Source organism: Pyxicephalus adspersus, chromosome Z (assembly GCF_032062135.1).
Source record: "Pyxicephalus adspersus chromosome Z, UCB_Pads_2.0, whole genome shotgun sequence".
NCBI lineage: Eukaryota > Metazoa > Chordata > Amphibia > Anura > Pyxicephalidae > Pyxicephalus > Pyxicephalus adspersus.
The window spans coordinates 32010040-32031299 of record NC_092871.1 but is presented as its reverse complement, the minus strand read 5'-3'; the positions used below and the strand labels follow the sequence as shown (position 1 = coordinate 32031299).

Genomic DNA, 21260 nt, shown 5'->3' with positions numbered 1-21260 from the left:
AGATAAGATCGATAAGATATAAGACCCCTGTCCTGTACCTGTCCTATTTCCAGAAGGTTTCTGCTCTCTGGAGTTCTATACCATCTAGACAATATTTTGTAACCCATTTCCTTCAGTTTACTACTAACAGACGCGCCAAAAGGAAGAGTCAGGATGTGGGAGCGTTGTTGAGGGGTATATGAAACCCCTAAACTCGACTCCCTTTTCACCACAAAGAAAGGGGTAAAATCTTCCAGGGGGCCATCAGCCAGGAGTTAAAGAGGGTGTGACAGAGTGTGTACACAGTAGGGCCTGATTTATGAAAGCTCTCCAAGGCTGGAGAGGATACATTTTCAAAAGTGAAGCTGGGTGATCCAGCAAACCTAGAATGAATTTCTTTAAAGTTATTTGCTAGTTGCTAGCAAATGTTTTGAATCCTGGACCAGAATTTGCCAGGTTTGCTGGATCACCCAGCTTCACTGATAAAAGTGTATCCTCTCCAGCTTTGGAGAGCTTTAGTAAATAAGGTCCAGTGTCTCAAACTGCAAGAAGGTTTGATTAAAAGAGCTGATAGTAGTAAGTGTTTGCAGAAAGTGAGACAATTGAAGAGCTCTCCAGAGCAACAAATTAAAGGGCAAGTCAGAGCATACCAGCTCCTCATCCGTGGCCAGGGTAGTAAAGTGGTGTGCTCTAAAGAGGTCATTAGCTGTCAATCTATGAAACCCTGTGTCTTCCGCTCCAAGAAGAAAATTAGAGTTATCAATAACTGGGAGCAAGGAGGGCAGGCCAGGGGATATAGTGGGTCATGTACAGAGCTTCCAAGTCAAGCCAATAGAAGGATGTTGTTTATGTTCATGTGGTTCAAATATGGTTAGCCATGGCTAGGCAGTGATGGGGTAGTGCTATATAATTGTTCTAATTATACCCATTGCTTATGTTCAGCGTAGTGGCACCAATAATGTACAGCACGTCATTGAAGGCAGTGGGAATCTGCTATACTGTGTTTGATATCAGTTTTTAGTGCACATCAAATGTGGGAACGCACCATCTGATTACATTAAACAAGCAGATCATGTGATATCCGAATACACTCCTAGAGACTATACAGTTTTGTGTGATGATGGTAAAAATTTGGTTGCTTTGTCTGTCCCTGACTGCTTACACAGAAAGGTGAATCCATTGACAACTGATATAGGCTTGAAAATGAAAAAACAATCATCCATGATGTAACAATTATATAAACCACTATGTCTTACATCTATGGGGGCTAAGCACATATTATGAATTTTCAGACATTATAACTGTCACAATTGTCCTTCTGACAATTACCATCTTTGCTAGATGGCCAGTTTAGATCCTAAAAGAACAAATCCTATACTACCTAGAATTCCATTTTTTTTCCATTTCTGATCTAATTCAACAATTATTTCAGTGTAGATGCCCTTTAAAGACTTCAGTATTTCTTTTTAGTCAAATAAAAACGAAAAGCTCTTTGTGGTACATGGGAGACTCTATTACATGCTCGTTTCAACAATGGAGTATTATCAGCATGATTAAATGGTCCTTCTATATAGCTGCCAAAACCATAACCCCAGAGGCTACTAGGTAGAACTTTATTTCAGGTGCAAAAATAGCACTAGTAATAGATACTTGAAATGAAGGATATACTTATAGGCATAACATTTAACCCCATCAATGCTGACCAGATAAATGGAAAATTACAGAGAACCTTACTAAGGATTAAAAAGACATACTAATATATATTATCAAGGCATGCCGTGTCTTTTAAATTGTCTTTTGTCTTCTGCTTACTAAACCTTTTACTCTAGAAAGCAGTAATTTCCTAATTATTGATGTGGTGCATTGTATGTAATGGCTGGGATCTACAAAAGCAGCAATTTGTTCAAAGCAGGTTATTCTGGTGTTATTTAAATACATAATGTCACATTGGTGCCAATAAATATATAATTTAGGCCACCGTTGGTAATAAATGTTTAATGTTGGGATCTGGTGCCAGTAAATTTATATGTGGAGTTTAACTTGGAGTACAGCTAAACCTTAAAGAAATGACGCTATGTTACTAAAGCATCATAATACTGTATCTAGGTGTATATATTTATGGGGTGTAATAGGATTTGATCTATAATGATCTAAACTTTCAAAAAATCAATTTAATTTTCACAATCATTCAGCCCAAAAGATCAGTGGCAGTTGGGTTCACCGGAGGGAAGGTAAACATTAGAGCAAAAAGTTTAAAGGTTTTTATATCCAATGTGTCATTGATATTTTGGACGGTTTAAAAATAACTTCAGAGAATACATTATTTTATTTGATGTGAGATTTTAGTGATAAAACTAGTTTAGATCTATATTTAATAAACTTAAATATGTGCAAACAGTGCTTTTCCCAAGAAAAATCACTATGATGCACTTTCCCACAGTTTGAGACCAAAGATAGCAAAGCACCACAGTATAGACTGGAATGTTCACAACTTCCGATTGGCATTTTGGAAACTAACCCAACCCAAGCTGACTGCTTTAGATTCCTAAAAGTACATCTAAAGCCAAAACTTTGGATACAAAAGAAGATCAAATTTGTATTTCTGTGTTTCCAGTAGTATTCACCCTCTTACTGTCCTGGTGACCATTGTTTCAAAAAGTGATGGGAAATTTTAAATTTTACGGTCACTCTACCAGGAACAGAAGGGGATTTCCCTTCACTTTTTGTCCCAGAAAGTAAACCAATACACACCTTTTATATCATGGTTTCTCAACCAGAGATTGCTAGGGTTCATTGAGCAATTTGTGCCCCTCAGGTCACTTTAACTGACACCATTTTGGCTGTACGGGTGACATTCTTCCCAATAGTCACCAATGTATAAGGCGTTCCTCCTGACCCTACACCATTGTAGCTGTGGATGTAGTAATTATAGCAGTGGTTCATTAAGATCTGAAAGTTATTTCAAGGGTTAGTAAAAAGGTTGATAAACACTGTACTAGATAATTGTGACCATATATGAATGATTGTGATCATCTTGGATAAAAAAAAAAATGTGTGTAGAGTGTCCCCCAATGTCATTTAGTGATGTATTGTGGTGGATTGCTAAATGACTAAATGTGTCATTCCTATAGAGGGGAAGTGCACAGGGGTGCTTCCCGCTCATCTTCTCTCTCCATAGAACTGAAGTGCTGTGTGTACAGTGATCATTTGTGCTAGTTTACCGGAAACGATTATGGAAAGATCCAGAGACGTAAATTTGGCATCTGCACAGAAAAAGAACCCTAGCAGGGGTTTGATTAATCCACTACTCCCTACTCAATACAGACCTCTGGTTTTGATATAAGACCCATCTCAATTTTAGTAAACTTAGTATTAACCAAGCGCAGACATCTTTTTTCCCTGGCTCTTTATTATGGTATGAAGAAAAACATCATTGATTCTGTGCTTGATGCAGACATTATATTACAAATGTATTACAGAAATATGGTGCGACTATTAAAATATGATTACACAAAAGTATGAACATTAAAGGTTTACAGTACAGTGGATTTTTTTTATAAACAGACTTTAAATATACATAGAACAATATTAGCTGACAGAAAACATCATAGACAAAATTGACAAAATTTATGTCTAGGCTTTTTCTTCAAAACCTTTTTTTTTCAGGAAAACATACTTGCAAAAAAGCCTTAAAACCAGGAACCAGTCACCTTTATACTACAAATATATACAGAGGTGTGCAAACCTACAATGTTTGGAATTTAATTTGAGACAAGCATTTCATCAGGTTGGTTTTTGGTCTCCCATATATGTTGTTTTTTCTTACAGGTGCCCAAAATGTAATTTGTATTGATAATGCCACCTTCGTTACATCTTTTTAAATCAGGCTGCAATCATTGCAAGGCACACTAGGCCTTAGTCAGTTGGCACTTGTTGGATCTGGGGATTTATCTTTTTCCTGCCCATATTCTGATCATTTGTTTTTATAAAATGTATCCATGACATACTGGAAGGGATGCCAGACTGCTAAAAAGGATGCCAGGCCCATAAATAACTTTTACTGACAGTTATAGTGCATTATACCAACTTGTGGTACAAAATAACAGCTGGAAGGGGGTCGTGGTATTTAGGCAACCTGCAATGTCCCAAGATCACTTATTACATTAACATATGAGAATTGATGCTACAGAAATATTAAAGGGCTGTGCCAAAAACAATTTGGAGTATTACATGATAAATATTAGTATTTTGCCACAGACAATTAAAGAGAACAAAACAAAGTTTTGCCTAAATTCTATTGAACTGGACCATGGAACAGGCATAACTCAAAATTATAACACAAGAGTTCCATATTTAATCCCCACACAGCCCGCAGATAATTTATACCTCCAACCATTTTAGGCAAACTATAGACATTGCATAAAGAAACAGACCATTTTGAAATGAAAATAATCTTTATTCTAAAGTTGTTTTTTTATTCTTGCATAACCCCATATAACAATTACAGGTGCTCACCTCCCTTTTTGAAATTGTATAACTCTTGAAGCATTTAACACTTGCTAAGCACTGTGGGAAATGTCATTATCAAGGCACAAAACACATTTTTACACCCTTTTGTGACAGGTCTATTGACTGAATACATTTTCTTTTGTATTTTGGAGCTGTACAAATCCAGACTGGACAAGAGCATTTATATGCTTGTGTACAAATAGGGCAAATTTTTGACAAACTGTCAGTAAATGTAATGAAGGTTGGCAATCCTGCATTCTAGTCTGTGGCAATATGTTACGTGGTATCTGGGTTTAATTTGTTTGCTCGTGGGCCTTTTTTTTCCTGGAGCCATTATATAGTATATCAAGTATTTTAATGGGAAATGTATGGCATGCATTGTATTCAGTTTGCTTTGACACCCCTACATTTTGTTATGTGAAAAAACATAACAGTTATTTAGATTGTAATACATAGTATTACTGCAACTAACAATAATATTTGCATATTTAAAACAAGGTATTATAAATGAAATTCCTATAATGTAACAAAACATTATGCTATATTTTATGTACAGTCACACACAGAAGTAGAGGTACTTCTATTTATTCTTGGAAAAAACATAATTTAAAAAATATTTAAATATTTACAGACATCAGCATTCATCACGTATTTCAAGTCACGTGACTTATATCCATATGTTCAAACCCCCTTGGGTTACACTGGTCCTGGGTTTTGACTGTGCTGCCCCAAAATGTCATCAAGAATTGTCAAGTTGTTTAGCCAGTCTTCGTCAGTACTGCTGGTATTACCTCCTTTCATTAGACAGTCAATAAAGTCTGCTTCATTACAATTAGCAGATAGGACAGAGTTATTCTGTGAAGTTACAAAGTCATACTGGTGGAGATCTGCCCCAGAACTTAGTCTGTCAAAAGTTTCCGGGGTTTGGACTGAGGTTGGTCCATATGAAGGTGGACCAAGCTGACCGGGGTTCATTTGGTTAAATGTGGAAATACTCTGTGGCATGGTTTTCATTACATTGATAGAAGCTAGCTGCCCTCTGGATAAACTGTTTCCAAGATTAGGATTGTTCATGGACCCTATTCCTGGATTTGTCTGGGACAGACCAAGTTTTTGCATTTGTCTTACTTGAACCCCGGGAGCAATCTGGTTAGGAGGAACCACTCCCTGGTGGGGAAACTGCTGGCTTGTCATATTTGGTCTGACATTTTGTTTGGTGAACAATGGGTTGTTTGGAAATTGCTGCATGCTGGGATCCATTTGGTTTTGACCTGGTATTCTTGAAACACCTGTCTGAGTCCACATCTGAGAGGAAGGGTTGGCGTAGACATTGGGAATTCTTGATATGCTGGACTGTCGTAAATGTTGCTGAGCTGCAGAATGTGTTATTAGTGAGCTGGAAGTATATCCAGACAATGTCATTCCTGGCCGGACAGTGGATTGGCTGTGCACAGTTTGGCAACCAGAGGTCATGCTCAGTGCATTCTGGTTTTGCCTTAGTGGCATATTAAAATCTGAAGATCCTGGGAAAATTCCTTGTTGTTTCCCAGTGTTGTGCGGAATCATAACCATTGTCCCACTGTTCTGATTCATTGTTGTTGGTGTCATTCCACTTCCCATATTGGACTGAATCAGCCCTTGTGTTGATGTCATCATTCGGTGACTCTGTGGAGGTGTTGGAATGGGCTGAACACAATCTGTACGAAGATTTTGTGGAAGGGCTGCAAAAAAGCAAGCAAATGGTAAAAATAATATTTTGGTAGATGGTATCTACTTCAACAGGTTGTCATACAAGTGTACCATTGGTCTTGAACATCTATGTTTTCTATTTGTCATCATTACCCACTATCACTAAACATAGAATATATGTCATGCATGCAATTCACACAAAAGTGTACCTCTGACTTGTAGCACACAATACAAAGCAAATCAGAAAACAAGGAAAGGCTAATGTTTTTTGCCCTTGAATTTTCAGGTATTGGTATTTTAGTCGTTTTACTACATTGCATGCCTGATCTCCAGAGAGTGCTAATAATATAGGAAAGTTCAGTTCTTTTGCAATTGATGATTTGGTAAGCCAAATTAAAATTAAAAAAACAGGGCTACATACATAGTTACATACGTATTAAAAAAGATAAAAAAATACAAAAAATTGGGGTGCAATTTAACTTTGCTCCCCTCCAATTTTGTTGCATTATTTACATTATATTAACACTTATTATATTATTTATTATGCCAGAAAGGTGATCAAATTTCTCCATCATCCTCCTTATGTATTTTAAAGAATCATTCTTTTGGAGTCTACTGAACATGTTTTTTTCAGACTATTTAATCTCACAACATGTAATTTATATATAGGTGCATAAATGTAATATTTAATTGACAACAGTATTATGAATACCCAAATATTTCCTATAAATCAGTTTTTTTAAAAATATTATTTACACATGATTGGGTATTCAGAGGTAACGAAGGATCCACATTCTTACATATGTTCGGGTATTCGACGGTCACTAAGGATTCACATTCTTTACATATGATTGGGTATTCGGAGGTCACTAGGGATTCACATTCTTCACTAATATTCACTTTTCAATGTGCACATACAGTAAAAAACAAACTGAACATACACATGGGTAAGCAAAAATAAAAACCAACAAACTCATATTATACATGCATTAAATTAATAACACCCAACTCCAGCCATTTCTATTTAATTAGGTTTGGATAGCTAAGGAAGGAGTCAAACTTTTTTTCTGGTTTCCTGTCCCTGAAGCACCCAAACAATAGAAAATTCAGTTGTTACCCAGATCACCCAGGCCAAACAGCAAAAGCAGCAAGTTTATTATTCTGTTAAAATATCAGTTTCCCGTAATTTCCCTGAGGAACAGCACTTAGGCTGTAGTCTTCTTAGAGATCTAGGACCTGGGTACTCTGTCTGGCAAAGTTTTCAGAATGGCAAAGCTGGATGATCAGTATTAAAAACCATTTGGGACGTGAAGTAGTACCCATATACTGTTTGTATTTCAATGGCATATTTAAGTTTTTCCATAGTTTATCTGCAGTTTATTTCATTTTCTATTAAAGTGGCATGTTAAAGATATGATTTCCAAAACAAAATAACTTACACTGAAACTGGTTCATTTGCTGTGCTACAAACGCATTGCGCTGTTCAGATGTCATAGCCATCATATTTGCTCTTGGTTTCACCTGAAACACAAAGATAATGTATTAGTACTACCACTGAATGAATTGATCATGTTAATATTGCATGTAAACACCCACAAATAAAATAAATGGCTAAAGATGATGTAGAATTTAACTGTCATTTGAACCACAATATTTACCTGCTTCCCTATGTACACACATCTTAACAGGGGTCGTCTGTTTTTTTTTGATTGACTGTGGCATTCCATTTGATGAAACATATCATAAGACTTTGAGCCCATGAGCACAAATCTAGCATACTCTGATTCTCTAATGTCGGAAAGTGACAGACTTCATTACCCTGGCATTAGGAATTACTCATAGCTGCATTATTCAATGCTAATAATGTCAAATGCAGAAGTTCATGCTTATGGAAAGAGATTTTGAAACATTAGCTACAATACAAGATGCATTACAGGTTTTGTAAAGAAGAGAAGCCTGAATCCATAGTAGACTAATAAAGGGGACTATTATATATAGGAACATGTACTTTAGTGTCAATTTTTGCTTTAAATTGGTTTTCATAACAAGGTCAATTAAACCTTGAGTGTTTAGTTATAGTCTGTCAGAGAAGACGCCATTGAAGTGAAATGCCATAGTAAACTCTCGTGCTTTTCAAGGACAGTAGCTAATATTACTAGCACTTCCAACACCACTCTTTTGTGTTCCTTTTGTGTTTTAGACTTGAACATGCTACCATTTTTTTTTACAAGTATTCTTTGCTGAAGGGCTCTTTAAAAACTATGTTATTTAAGAGCCTTAAGCAAGCCTTAAAAAAAATTCATGACAAAGATGAAATGATCATATAATAAACTCTCCATTGAAAGGTAAGTTAACAAAAATTTAGTCTCAATCTGTCCTCAGTATCGATTTTTTGCCCCTTTTGTTCACCTGCTTTGCACCTCTTGGAACATACAATGAGGTCATAGACTGTCAATGACCATTTGATGTACAAACAACTTATATAAGTTATAAACATTTATTTTATTGACCGTTTTTCTAAAATAATTGAATGTTAGTCTATTAATGGTAGTTGTGTTTTTTGGGGGGTCATTGTGAAGGATCATTATAGCATCCTTCTAGAAAGATATTCCATTTTTGTTATAACCTAGTTTGAAATACCTTAAACCATCCTTTCAAAGTATTTGGCAGCTATTAAGAGAGCTTATGGACATAAAACTCACCTTTATTCTCCTATTTCTATATGTACTTTCTGAAAGATTAAGTAGCAATAGCAAGATTGCTATTCAGTTGACGTGAATGCTAGATTCATTCCCTCTCATGCACCTCTGATTGCTTTATGCTTTAACACAGTGAACACCAATCAGTTAGACCTGTTCAGGTACATTGGACTCTAACCTATGTAATTATTGTGCTTTATCCAGTTCAAGTATCCATTTTAATTTTCTTTGCTAAATAATGCTGTTTTTTGACTGGCCAGTATAACTTAATGAACACCACAACACATTGTACTGTGTTATTATACAACATTATATTTTTGTGGTATTAAAAATAAAAGTATAGCCTTTTTCCATGTGGTTCTTTGGCTTTCTTTGAAATTCCCTAACACATTTTATAAACAAGTTCCACCAAGGTGGAAGGAAAGAAAAGGTTTGTACAAACCTGCTGCCTTCTCATTATTTGCTCCTTCAGGATTGCATTGCGTATATAGCCATTAGCTGTGAGAGGAGTAGGCCCAGGGCCCGCGCTTGGTATGGAGCCTCCTTCTTGCATTCTGGGAACTATTCCAGCATTTGGATCCTGCCAGCAGAAAAGAGAAAAAAAAATAAAAATAAATCATATGAGAACGATTACTAAACTAAAATCTCACCATATTTTGCAAGGTTCTTATTTTATTTAATGTTCTTTTCACTAAACTTTCTTCTACAGATTTGCCTTTTTGTATAAAATAACAATTTTAAGAGTTTTAAAATACTGTAATGACTGAGAAAAATTGGAAATGGTCCCAGTGTGTGTTACAGAAACATTAATGTGTCACAGTACAATTCACCGAATCTTCACTAGAAATACTGTTTAAAATATAACTTGCACTGCAACACTTTATTAACTATGGTTGCTTTAAAATAACAAAAATATTAAAACATGATCATAACCTGGCTTCTAATTCTAACTTCATGGAGTTTAACGCCGATCCACAAAATTATAGTACATTCAACAATTGCAAATCAATACTAGATACAATGATAAAAATCAAAATGACCACAAAAAAATAAACACTTTAGATCATATTAAATGGATTATTGATAGCAGAGCACAACACATTTTTCTACAATAGTCCACTGAAACTGAATGTCTTTTTCAAATTGGTGTAGAGACATCAAAATACACAAAAATATACAGAAGGGGGTTATACAATGAGATTAAAGACATGGATTACCCACTATGTTTCTCAACCAACTTTCATAGCATAGCCATCCTAGGAATCTCAGAGTTGGGTTAGACTAAGAGATGGCAGATGTTGGATAATTCCCTAGCCTACCAAAAGGCTCATGAGCTTGGATACAAATGTGGGTTTTGTGGGTAAAAAAGAGGCAAGAGAAAGAGGAGCTACTGGGCGTATGTGAATTTAAACCGGAACCAAGTATCTCTAATCCTTTATTCTTGATTTCTCAAAACAGGGGTAAGATCCTATAAATTTTGGAGAGACAGAGTTACAAGGAGGTGAAGGACTGTTTGTGTTCAAAACATGGGAATGGAAACCTTTGCAGCATGTTTTGTAGCACCTTCTGGGGAGAGGGCACAAATTAAGCAATAATTGGTGTATCTCCCAATCAACTTTTATTAAGTTTCCAAACTAAGGCTAAGTACAACGACAAAAATTGTCGTTGGAAAGGCTCTTTCACCATCCTTTCCAACGACAAATGACTCCACGATGCATGAACGAGTGCTGTACAGCACCGTTCTGCTCGAAGGAGAGGGGAGGGGGAGAATGACGGAGCGGCACCCCGCTGCACTCTCCCTTTTACTTGCATTATGATCGTCCATCGTCCATCAGCCGTGGATCCACCAGGATGGTCATTCGAAGGATGGACGACGAGCACTGTACACACACAAGATTCTCATCTGATATCATCCCTGAGCTGATTATCGTATGAGAACCATTGCATGTGTGTATGTAGCCTAACTTCTACAACTCAAAAGCTGTGGGTTAATGTAAGAAGAGTAGTATGAGTAGACTTTCTCCATTTCTAACATGCGTGGAAGATTAAAAAAAGATCCTGTGACGATAATATGAGCATTAAAGTATTTACATATTCTTTAAAATCAGTAAAAGAGCTTTAAAACAAGTCATCACTGACCTAGCTAGCTGCAGGTACTGTTCAGTAAATCACTCTGAAAGATGCGCAGTTGTTTGTAGCCTCTGGTGCATGGAAAGGAGGATATGCAATGTCTAATGCATTGCTCTTTACAAGAAAAGGGGGAAAAGCTAGAGGAATGGATCTCTGGGGGAGTTTTTAAGACCAAGTCCGTTCAGTTCAGAAAGCAACCGCAATGCCTATACCCTGCTAGCATGCCGTAAGCTGTAGAGAAGGACCCTTGTTCCCTGTGAAGAAACATAAGTCTCTGCAAATGCCCAATACAACCCCCATTGATAAAAAGTTAGCTCCTCAATCAGCATGAGCTTTTCTGATTGAGAATTTAGAATAGGCAAACTGTGTCTTTCAGCCTCTTCACACCCAGTCTAGGTGTGTCTTATGTGGCATTATTGTCAGATATTTTGTCTTGTAAGGGCTAGCCATTTGGGATTGGTAGGGGTAGTATTAAAATTGCTCTAATGGGGTACAAAATATCAATCTGTCCCTGACTCTAACTAAAAATATTCTTCTATTAAAATTACCTAGATTCGTGACAGGTGTATTTTAAGGAGCAACTATCATCTATTTAATTTTCGCACACATATGAAAGGGTCATGACTTACAGTATATGACTTTAAAGTAAGTTACGTTTGTTTCTATATTTAGCTTGTAAATGTATGTATGAACATGAGGCAGCTACCGTCACGCATTACATATGCATTATATATATATCCTCCCTGCTCAGTAGTTTTGCATAGTAATTGTGCTTTTCTAATCCTGCTGTCTGAATGCACTGTTGATTGGAAATAATAGTCTGCAGCCTCTAACAACATGAAATACCCATACTGCTTCTAGTAGACAAAGACTATATAAATCACATAACAAAGCATGATTTATAAAAGAAAGTTACCTTTCTACTTAAAATAATAAAGTGATTTGGTAATGCTGACATGTACCCTATTGCTTTGTGGCAGCTGCAAATTTGAATGATAGATTCACTTTAATACATTTTTAAATAACAGCTCTATTAAACGTAACAGAGTCCTCTTTTTCCAATCTGTTAAGTGTAGCAGCCTCATAGCACCGCCTGTCAGAGTTACTCGAATTCTGTATTTGAAAAATCCCTCTTTTATATGTACCTTAGAAAGGCAGAATTCCCCTGCAGGTACTTGGAACTGCTAAAATCACTTCTTTTATTTACCAATATGTCACTAGGTGAATTCAGTCACCTCTCCCGTGTTGTTTAACATGGCACCTTAAAATATAAGTCGCTTAATGCAAACACTGTACCACAGCAGATATCCAGCTGGCTCACTGCCTCTATGTCACATAGTATTTATCATTCTCCAGTCACACTTAGGCTTTGAATAATATGGATCGCCTCTGGGGGAATATTTGAGAAAGGACAGATCCAGTTTGTATACTCTACACATGAAAGAGCCTGCAATGCTGCAACCACTAAGATCCTCACTGTCTTCTAGTTTTTCCCTAGACACGGCTTGTTGCGTGTGGACTGCCTGCTTTTTTATTGAAGGAAACAAGTTTAACGTACTAAAAACCGTTTTGATGTTTTGCTTATGGCTATTGCATTACAAGTCACACAATGGACTCTGCGGAAGTCATTGTGCCCACCACATTGTAATTCTTGATCTGTGCAGGCAGCTGACCAAGCTTGTCTGCAACTGAATCATTTCAATGTTTATTTGTTAACCTCAAGGTTATACATTTCAGTGCAGATTTTTTATGCTTGTTACCCCCAATTTGTGACATCTAGAAATATGATTATTTTATGTTTAGAAGGAAAAAGTATAGCAGAATTTAATAGACTTTTACAATTTTTACAAATTCAACACAATGCATTATGTACATTTTAAAAGGCAAAGGTATTAAAAAGATCCACATTCTTCTAAAACAATCCTGTTTTTAAAAGGGAACCCAAAAAATAGCTTCACACAAAAAACTACAGCATAGAGACCTTCTCTATTTTGGAAACTGAATGTGGCTTTGAAATTGCAGCATTAAAAGCACTCACACATTTTTTTTTCTTTATGACTGCTTCTTTTTAAGGTGGCTTGATACCCCTAGCCGATGTTAATCTATATATAAAGATTTTTGCTTTTGTTCCTTACTGTAGCCAAAGCTTCCTCTCAGAATGACATAGTGGATAATACAGCCCTGGGCAAGCTGGGCTGCCAGATATTGTTAAAGTGAACTTTAAAAGCCTACACAAACAAATTACAGACGTGTCACAATGTACAGTATTATTTTTCAAAACTGTTCACTAACATTTAATAATAAAATGAATCTCCAGTCAGCGACTTTGCCCAGGCTGAGTTGATCAGTCTGCTGCAGGCAGGACAATTCTTTTCTTGATCTCCAACAGTGATCTGTAAGGGTACGTACACACGTCCAATGGTTCTCCTCTGATAATTGGCTCAAGGAGAATCTGGCATGTGTACAGCGCCCGTCATCCATCGTTCAAATGACCGTCCTGGCGAATCCACGAAAGATGGACCCCGAACGATCTTAATGGAGGCGGGGGAACGCACAGCAGGGTGCCACTCCGTCGTTCTCCCCCTCCCCTCTCCATGGAGCAGAACAGTGCTGTATGTACAGGGCTCGTTCATGCATCGTGCAGTCCTTAGTCGCTGGAAAAAATCATGAAAGATCCTTTCCAACGACAATTATTGCAAGTGTGTATGTAGCTTAACACACTAACTTTGCACCAAGCCACAAGGTAAGTGACAAGGCTAAAGTAGTGTATTGTTTGTGTCATGTCTATGCTTTCATCCTCATCCAGAACTTGTTGCTTACCCTCTAAGTACTTGAACAAATCCCCATCCGATACCATCAACGCTGACCACTTCCATTAGAAGGTCAGCAAAAATGTTCACCATCAGTGATTATTTCTGAAACCCACACTTATGTAAAAAGACATGCATCATTCTAGATGTCTTCAGTTTACTGCAACCAAAAATTTGCCATAGGGTGTTGATGAGGTGTATAGTGGCACCATTGCCAAATTAACATAAAATGGCAATATGTTGTCAATTTAGCAGCTGGTTGTGCATACCATGAGCACTTTGCTAAAAACCTGTATGTATTGAGCTGTACACTTTTTAAACCTCCAGTGATGGGGACTGTTTGCCACATGCCAAGCACTCCATTTTAGAGCTCATGGGTATTCTTCCTTAATGAATGAATTACAGCTTTTATTCTCGAAAGCATGTTAATTGCTACTAATGGAACAAAATAATATCTTGGAGACCTCTGTATATGAATTTATACTTTGCATTGAATGAGCTCTTAGCTTCTTTCCAATTGCATCAGAGGTAGACTTTATAAAGATGCAGCATGAATGGGCACAAGACTCCTTAATGTCTTCTGAACAAAGGAAAACCATTTGTGTAGAGAGGTCTCTCACCACTAGTGGGAAGTGCTGTATTTCTTAAAGCCATTACCAAGTCATGCTTGAATATGCAATGTTGCCGCCAGAATGAAGCCAGTGTATTCTGTAACATTATCTTTACATTTTGTGAAGAATAACATGGTTTGTCACCGTAAACTGTAATTAAATTACATCTCCTAAAGTTAACATTGAAACATACCATTTAAAATCCTAGTGAAAAATTATTATCTGAAGATCAGTGCTCTCAAACTTGTTTCTTGAATTGGTAATGCACATACACAAATGCGATTTATATTCTATTTGTCTTGTGTTCAAATAAAAACATGTCATGTTGACAGTTTAACCCACAATCCTGCTGATTTGTAACAGGTATCTTGGAGTATAAAGTAATACATTTTAGCTTAAACTTTTCTAATCATCCATATACTATAAAATTCTACTCTTGACAATTTTATTTCATTGTAAGTAAATTCTTTATAGCTCCCTATTCCATATAGTACTAGTTCATTATCAACTAGTTAAGTGACCTAGTGTAGGCAAAGTACCAGGTCAACTTTATAGGGAACACAATAAAAATTGTATACTTCCACCTTCCTGCACGCCTCTGCCCCTCAGTCTGCTATGGGAGCCCCTATAAATGAACTTGTATTTCTTAACTTCCTACACATTGCTTTAGTATTTCCCAAGAACTATATTCATTGAGATATACCTACCCAAAAGTGATGGACCAAGGTGATGAGGGAGCACCAAGAAGGTAAATACAACATACTTCTGCTGAATATAAAGTGAACTTATCACTGTGCTTTCTATAGCAATGACAGTACATCTGTTTGAAAACTTGATTTACATCAAATACCAAGACTAATAAAAAAAAATTAGTAAATATGGATGAAAAGTAATATTTATTACTACAAACGTCAATTAAACATACCCAAATGTAACCCAGATGCCTTCCAATGGGGACAACCTACTGCCAACTGTTTAGGACGAAGCATCCCTTTGCTTTGGAGTGATCTTGTTTTATTTTCTATCTCTTCGGAGGAATTTTGACATACATTTCAATCCCCAGTACCCTAGCAGTCAGATGAAAGGGGAGAGCTAGCACTAGGAGCCAGTCTACTGCATGTACATACAAAAGAGAGAATTGATGACTTCTTCTCCATTACCTAAACAGCACAGTGTGCAGGTTTATGCAATCTACTGCAATGGAGGCTTAAACTGGGTACACATGTGCAATATTTGTCGTTGGAAAGGATCTTTCACAATCCTTTCCGGCGACTAAGGACTGCACGATGCATGAATGGAGGAGAATGATGGAGCGGCACCCGGCTGCACACTCCCCCCCTTCACTTCTATCGTCAATGGATCTGCCAGGATAGTCGTTCGGACGATGGACAATGGGCGCTGTACACACTCCAGATTCTCGTCCGATATCAGCCCCAAGCCGATTATCAGACGAGAAGCATTGGACGTGTGTACGTAGATAAGGAACTGTTGATGGAAAGTTTAGACAGTTTCTGTACATGTTTTGTACTGTCCCAGTTAGCTTGGAGTTTGGCTTAATTAGTTTATTTGTAACATGGATCTAAGCAGTTAAAGTTGCAAAATGTCCAATTTTCCTAACAATCACCCTGTTTATTTAGTACCCTGGAAAAATAAAATTTCTAGAATAGAATGGCACAATATAAAGACACCCTGCTGTTTATGTAATTGGATTAGATTAGATATGTCACAGTTGTACAAAAGAAGACACTTAAAACACTTAATAAAGAATAAAACAAATAAAGTGCTGATAAGTACAGAACAGTGAGAATGAAAAAAACAATTCCAATCAAAATTTGCATGGTTGCAGGTGTTTTGAAAAGAAACATTGTAGTTTCCTAGCATTTCTTTGGCATAAGATGGCATATGGATAGGGCAACAATCTTGGGTCTAGATGGCTCCCACAGACCCCGAAGTCTGTTAGATATCAGAGAAAATAGAAATTGAACAGGAAAGCTTGTCCAGTTTCCACTGTTTGTCCCAAAAAGCCAACACGAAGTGGTGTTTGCGGGAGCTCCCCCTCTTCTTCATATAAGCTGAAAAGGAATTACGGTATATTGTGTATTATATTGTGTATGGAAGTCAAGCATGCCTTCATTTCCTTGTGATCTCTAGTATTTATAGGCAGCTTAGGAAGTTCTACAATTTTACCCCCAACCTAAACTCCAAACTCTATTCCTCTGATGTAGATGTTTTTAAAACAGAATGATGGAGTCACACTGCCCTACCTCCCGTGACATTGGAAAGATAACATATGGTCTTTTCTCTGCTGAATAGTATCAGCTTGGTATTCAAAATAATTTTCATGTTTAGATGTTGCTTGTAGCATTTTTAAACGCCAGTCACCCTTCCCAATGCTTATGTAATGGGGAAAGCAATCTACGTATATCCAAATTAAACTGATCTTCCACAGCGGAACAGGCTAATTGCAGCTATATTAAGAAAAAGCACTGTACTATGTTTTCCTTGCGACACTGCTGGTATATTCCAGTCACAAGCTCATAACACATATATCCTTCAAAACTGCATAGAAAGCTATGAAGTGAGCCAGAAGTAAAGTTCCCTACATCTGCGAGAAGAAAAATATGCCAGTGCAAACATAACCTTTTATTTCCAAGTACAGATGGTTTACAACATCACTATAATGTGTGATACATCTGGGACTACAGTCTTGCTCCGAAATAAAATGAAAAACTCCTGCTATATGTACAGTACACTGTAAGTATATAAAATGAAAATACTAAATACTAACCTCCACCTCATTACATAAATAATGGATCTAAAAGTCATTGTAAGTATATTTTAGTATTTATTCTTACATCGCCTCAAAGTGAATTAGATTTAGTATTTCAAATGGTATTCCCTTTTTGATTTTCCACTATTAAATTCACCCGGTTCTCTGACATGACCACTCAACATTAACGTGCAGCATGGGGTGTAAGCTTGGCCTGAATGATTAGACTATAATGTGGAAAAAGTCCCCCGGTACTGTTTAGAAGCTAGCTTAGAGTATCACTACCCATAAGGGTCCAATGTGATTCAAGGACTTCTGGCTACAAATTTCGGGTCAGCCTGTAAAACCTAATATTTCAGCTTTTGGTATATACAGGAGCTGGGTATATGCACATGCTTTTGACATTAGGACCGAATAAAGTCCACCATGCAAAAAACTTTCTAAACATGGTTTAACGTGGTTTATTGCGTCAACCATCACGTCTTCCAGCATCAGCTTTTTTGTGGCTATTGCCATTCAATTACATGAGATCTCTAAGCTACAAATAAGGTTTGTTCTTGAAGACTCTTCCTCTGCTGGATGCTCTGATGACAGATTTTTACACATTTTAAATACTGCACAACTTGACCCAAAAAGGGCCTGGAGCTTTAAAATTCTATCGTGATCAGAAACATAAAATGACCTTCTTTGGTTCACACAGTGGGCCTGATTTATTAAAGCCCTCCAAGGCGGGAGAAGATACATTTTTATCAGTAAAGCTGGGTTATCCAGAATACCTGTAATGGATCTGGTCCAGGATTTAAAATATTTACCAGCAAATAGCAAATGAGTGAAGAAATCGATTCCAGGTTTGGTGGATCAATCAGGTTCACTGGTTAAAATGTATCCTCTTCAGCCTTAGAGAGCTTTAATAAATCAGGCCCAATATGTACATTTTCCCAAATTTATATTATCTGTATTATAGATCTGGATCCTGTCTGCTGAAACCAATATTTTTGGGTTTTGTGGTGATTCATCCCATATTTCTTCTTCTTTTTAATTCTAATTTAAAAAACTATAATGTATCCTTGGATTAATCCCATCTTTTCTATTTGCTTGATATAAAGCTACTTGAAAATAGTATCAATCTCAGGTTTCTGAGTTTATCTCAAGGGCTGTCAGTTATGGGAGGCTTTGTTTGAAGGCTGTAAGTGATCCATGAGTAGACGCTATTGTGAAGAAATTCTTTTAAGTTTGTCTTTATTCTGTTCTTGTGGCGTTTGGCACATCCAGCCACACACAACAAAGAGAAAAGTCTTTGATGGGAGCCATGAGAAGATTGTCACACCTGGCAGGGAAAGTTCAACCACTAAACAAAACTGTGCAGTAAGCGAGATATCTACTGCAAAGTTAAGCCAAAAGGAACATGGTGTGTGAAATTTCAGTGACTTTGGCTTCATTTTTGCTATTTTCAACATACAGTTAACACTTTACACAAAGTATACTTTCCCCATCATTCTCTAAACATAATGCTAATATCATGTACCTATAGTATACAAAAGCAGATCCTTAAATAAAATATACACATGCTTGCATTTATAAACCTAGATCATTAGGCAATAGGCCAATCAATAGGTGATGATATGCTCATCTAGGAGAATTCTGGCCTATTTTGAGGCCTGGGACCACAATCTTGGCATTGAGTGATAGGTTTCTACTTACCACAATACCAAGTAGGAGCAATAGTTACATAATTGTTGTATCCCTACCAAGACTTGATCCATCAATGAGCCACCAAAAGTCTATAGTGGACATATTAATTCTAATATTGTACAAAAATATACCAAATCTCATGCTCTAAATAACATGTACCAAAATAATTCACAGCCAGCCATGGACCAGCAATAATCCATATCAGGTAGGTTCAGAATTTATAATTTTTTGACCTGTTCATACAAGTCTAAAGCATTGGTACTCTAGCCTAAAGGGAAGATGTAATTTCAAGTATACATTATTGTAATGTAATAGTCAGGTCTGCAGACCTATATATTGGCGGTTCTTGTTTAACCCACATCTGATGTCAAGGTGCACTAACAAAAACGACACTAGATGCATCATGGATCCCACGGATGTATATTCTGAGTCAACGTTCAGTTAACAGTCACCCGTACTTCTTCCACTGCCTAATGGTAAATGAAATAGTATATACATACTAAGGAAATCCCTTATTTTATCCTTCCATGTTTACGATAAAGATAAAAGTAAATAGGTAATAAAATGATGTCTACAATCAGAGGCTGGTATAGACTTGACTCTTACACATCCAATACATATACACCGTGATTACACAAATCTCATAGGTTTAACTTGAAAACACCTTGCAGTCTGTTTCAAAAAAGAAAGCAGCACATCTGCAGCCTTGGTAGCAAACTGCCGATTCAATCACTTAATTCCATCACTAAATGAAATAAAGGCTTTATAGTGTCTTGTCTGAACATTCCCATCTAGCCTCCATGACCTTGCTAGAAGTAGAATCTGTGATGTGAGGCAATATTGCCTCCTACACAAGTTGATTTAGTGTGTCCTCTGTAAAACATTTTATTCTTCTATTACATCCTGGTAACAATGAAAAGAGTAACTAATATGAAGGTTCCAGTGAAGGAAAGAAGTTCGGATTGTCGGAATCATGCCACAATGTTCAGAGAACTTTCAAAAATGATTTGAGATTATATATATATATATATATATATATATATACACACAAATAAACACACACACACACATTTTTAACAAACTCAATTCCTAAGCTGGCACTTGCAAGGAAATATTATATTAATATTATTATATTATTATTAATAATATTAAACATGATTATACAGCGCCAACATAGTATGCAGCACTGTACATAAAATAGGGGTTGCAAATGACAGACGACTACAGACAGTGACTTAGGAGGAGAGGACCCTGCCCCAAAGAGTTTACAATCTAGGAGGTGGGGGAATTAACACACAATAGGATGGGAGATATGTAGTGGTGGGAAGTAGTGACGGTTTCAAAAGACAGAAGAAGACGGGTAGGCAAGTTTGAAAAAATGGGTTTTGAGTGCTCTTTTAAATGAGCAGAAAGTAGGAACAAGCCGAACAAATACAAGGGAGACCATTCCAGAGAGTCAGGGTAGCTCTAGAAAAGTCTTGGAGATGTGCGTGAGGTGGGGTTATGAGTGAGGAAGTCATTAGTAGGTCATTGGAGGAGCGGAGAGAGCGGCAGGGGGAGTACTTTTTTACCAGGTCAGAAATGTAAGTGGGACAAGAACTGTGTAGGGATTTGAAGGCAAAGCACAGGAGCTTGAATTTGATTCCAAGGTGAAATGGAAGGCAATGAAGAAAACTACAAAGAGATTCAGAAGAGGAGCAGCAGTGGGAAGGATGGATGAGTCTGGCTGCAGCATTCATAACAGATTGTAGAGGAGAGAGAGTTGGGTTAGTGGAATACCAGAGAGGAGGAGGTTACAGTAGTCCAGGCGAGAGATAGTAAAGGGTTGCAGTGCTTACAATATCAACTGGATTGAGGGAATAAGGTTTCTGAGCTGCAAAACCCCTGCTTCTACTGAATGCCCATTGCCCCCTCTCTAGATAATCAGCTTGTGGGTATAGGTGCACATTATTTTGTATTGTCACCTAAAACGCATATCAGTCCTTGTAATACTAATAAAATAATAATAAAAAAAAAGTTTATACTGTGGGAAAATGTTAAAGAAAAGCTTCAAAATTATATTGTGATAAGGTTGCCCATACATCAGTGATGCTACTATGTTATATTAGCAGAACACCATCCCGTAACACCCCTTACCTTAAATACCTAACCCTTATGCTAATACATAAACTTCCTGCTGGGAACATTGGCTCCAACAGTGAAGAGGATCTTTTACTTTTTTTTTTTTTCTTTTTTTTTTATGGATAAAAATCTATGAATTAATATTATGACAATGTTGGCAATAAATGAATCCAAAGCCAGTAAACATACTAGTAGCTCTCGGTTCCCTCCCCAAAAAAACACATAAAAAGCCGAACAAACTTACATATAA

The 21260-nt window shown here is 36.9% G+C and overlaps 1 protein-coding gene across 1 annotated transcript in view; it reads right to left on the bottom strand.

Annotated features, from left to right (window-relative positions):
- Positions 1-3368: 3368 nt before the first annotated feature.
- MAMLD1 (mastermind like domain containing 1) overlaps positions 3369-21260 on the bottom strand; it is a 142018-nt gene continuing 124126 nt past the window's right edge. The window contains exons 3-5 of the mRNA XM_072429420.1: positions 9319-9456; positions 7617-7698; positions 3369-6209 (exon numbers count right to left, since the gene is read on the bottom strand). Coding sequence (XP_072285521.1) covers positions 5185-6209; positions 7617-7698; positions 9319-9456 — 1245 coding nt within the window. The 3' untranslated portion in view covers positions 3369-5184. The remainder of the gene's footprint in view (positions 6210-7616; positions 7699-9318; positions 9457-21260) is intronic.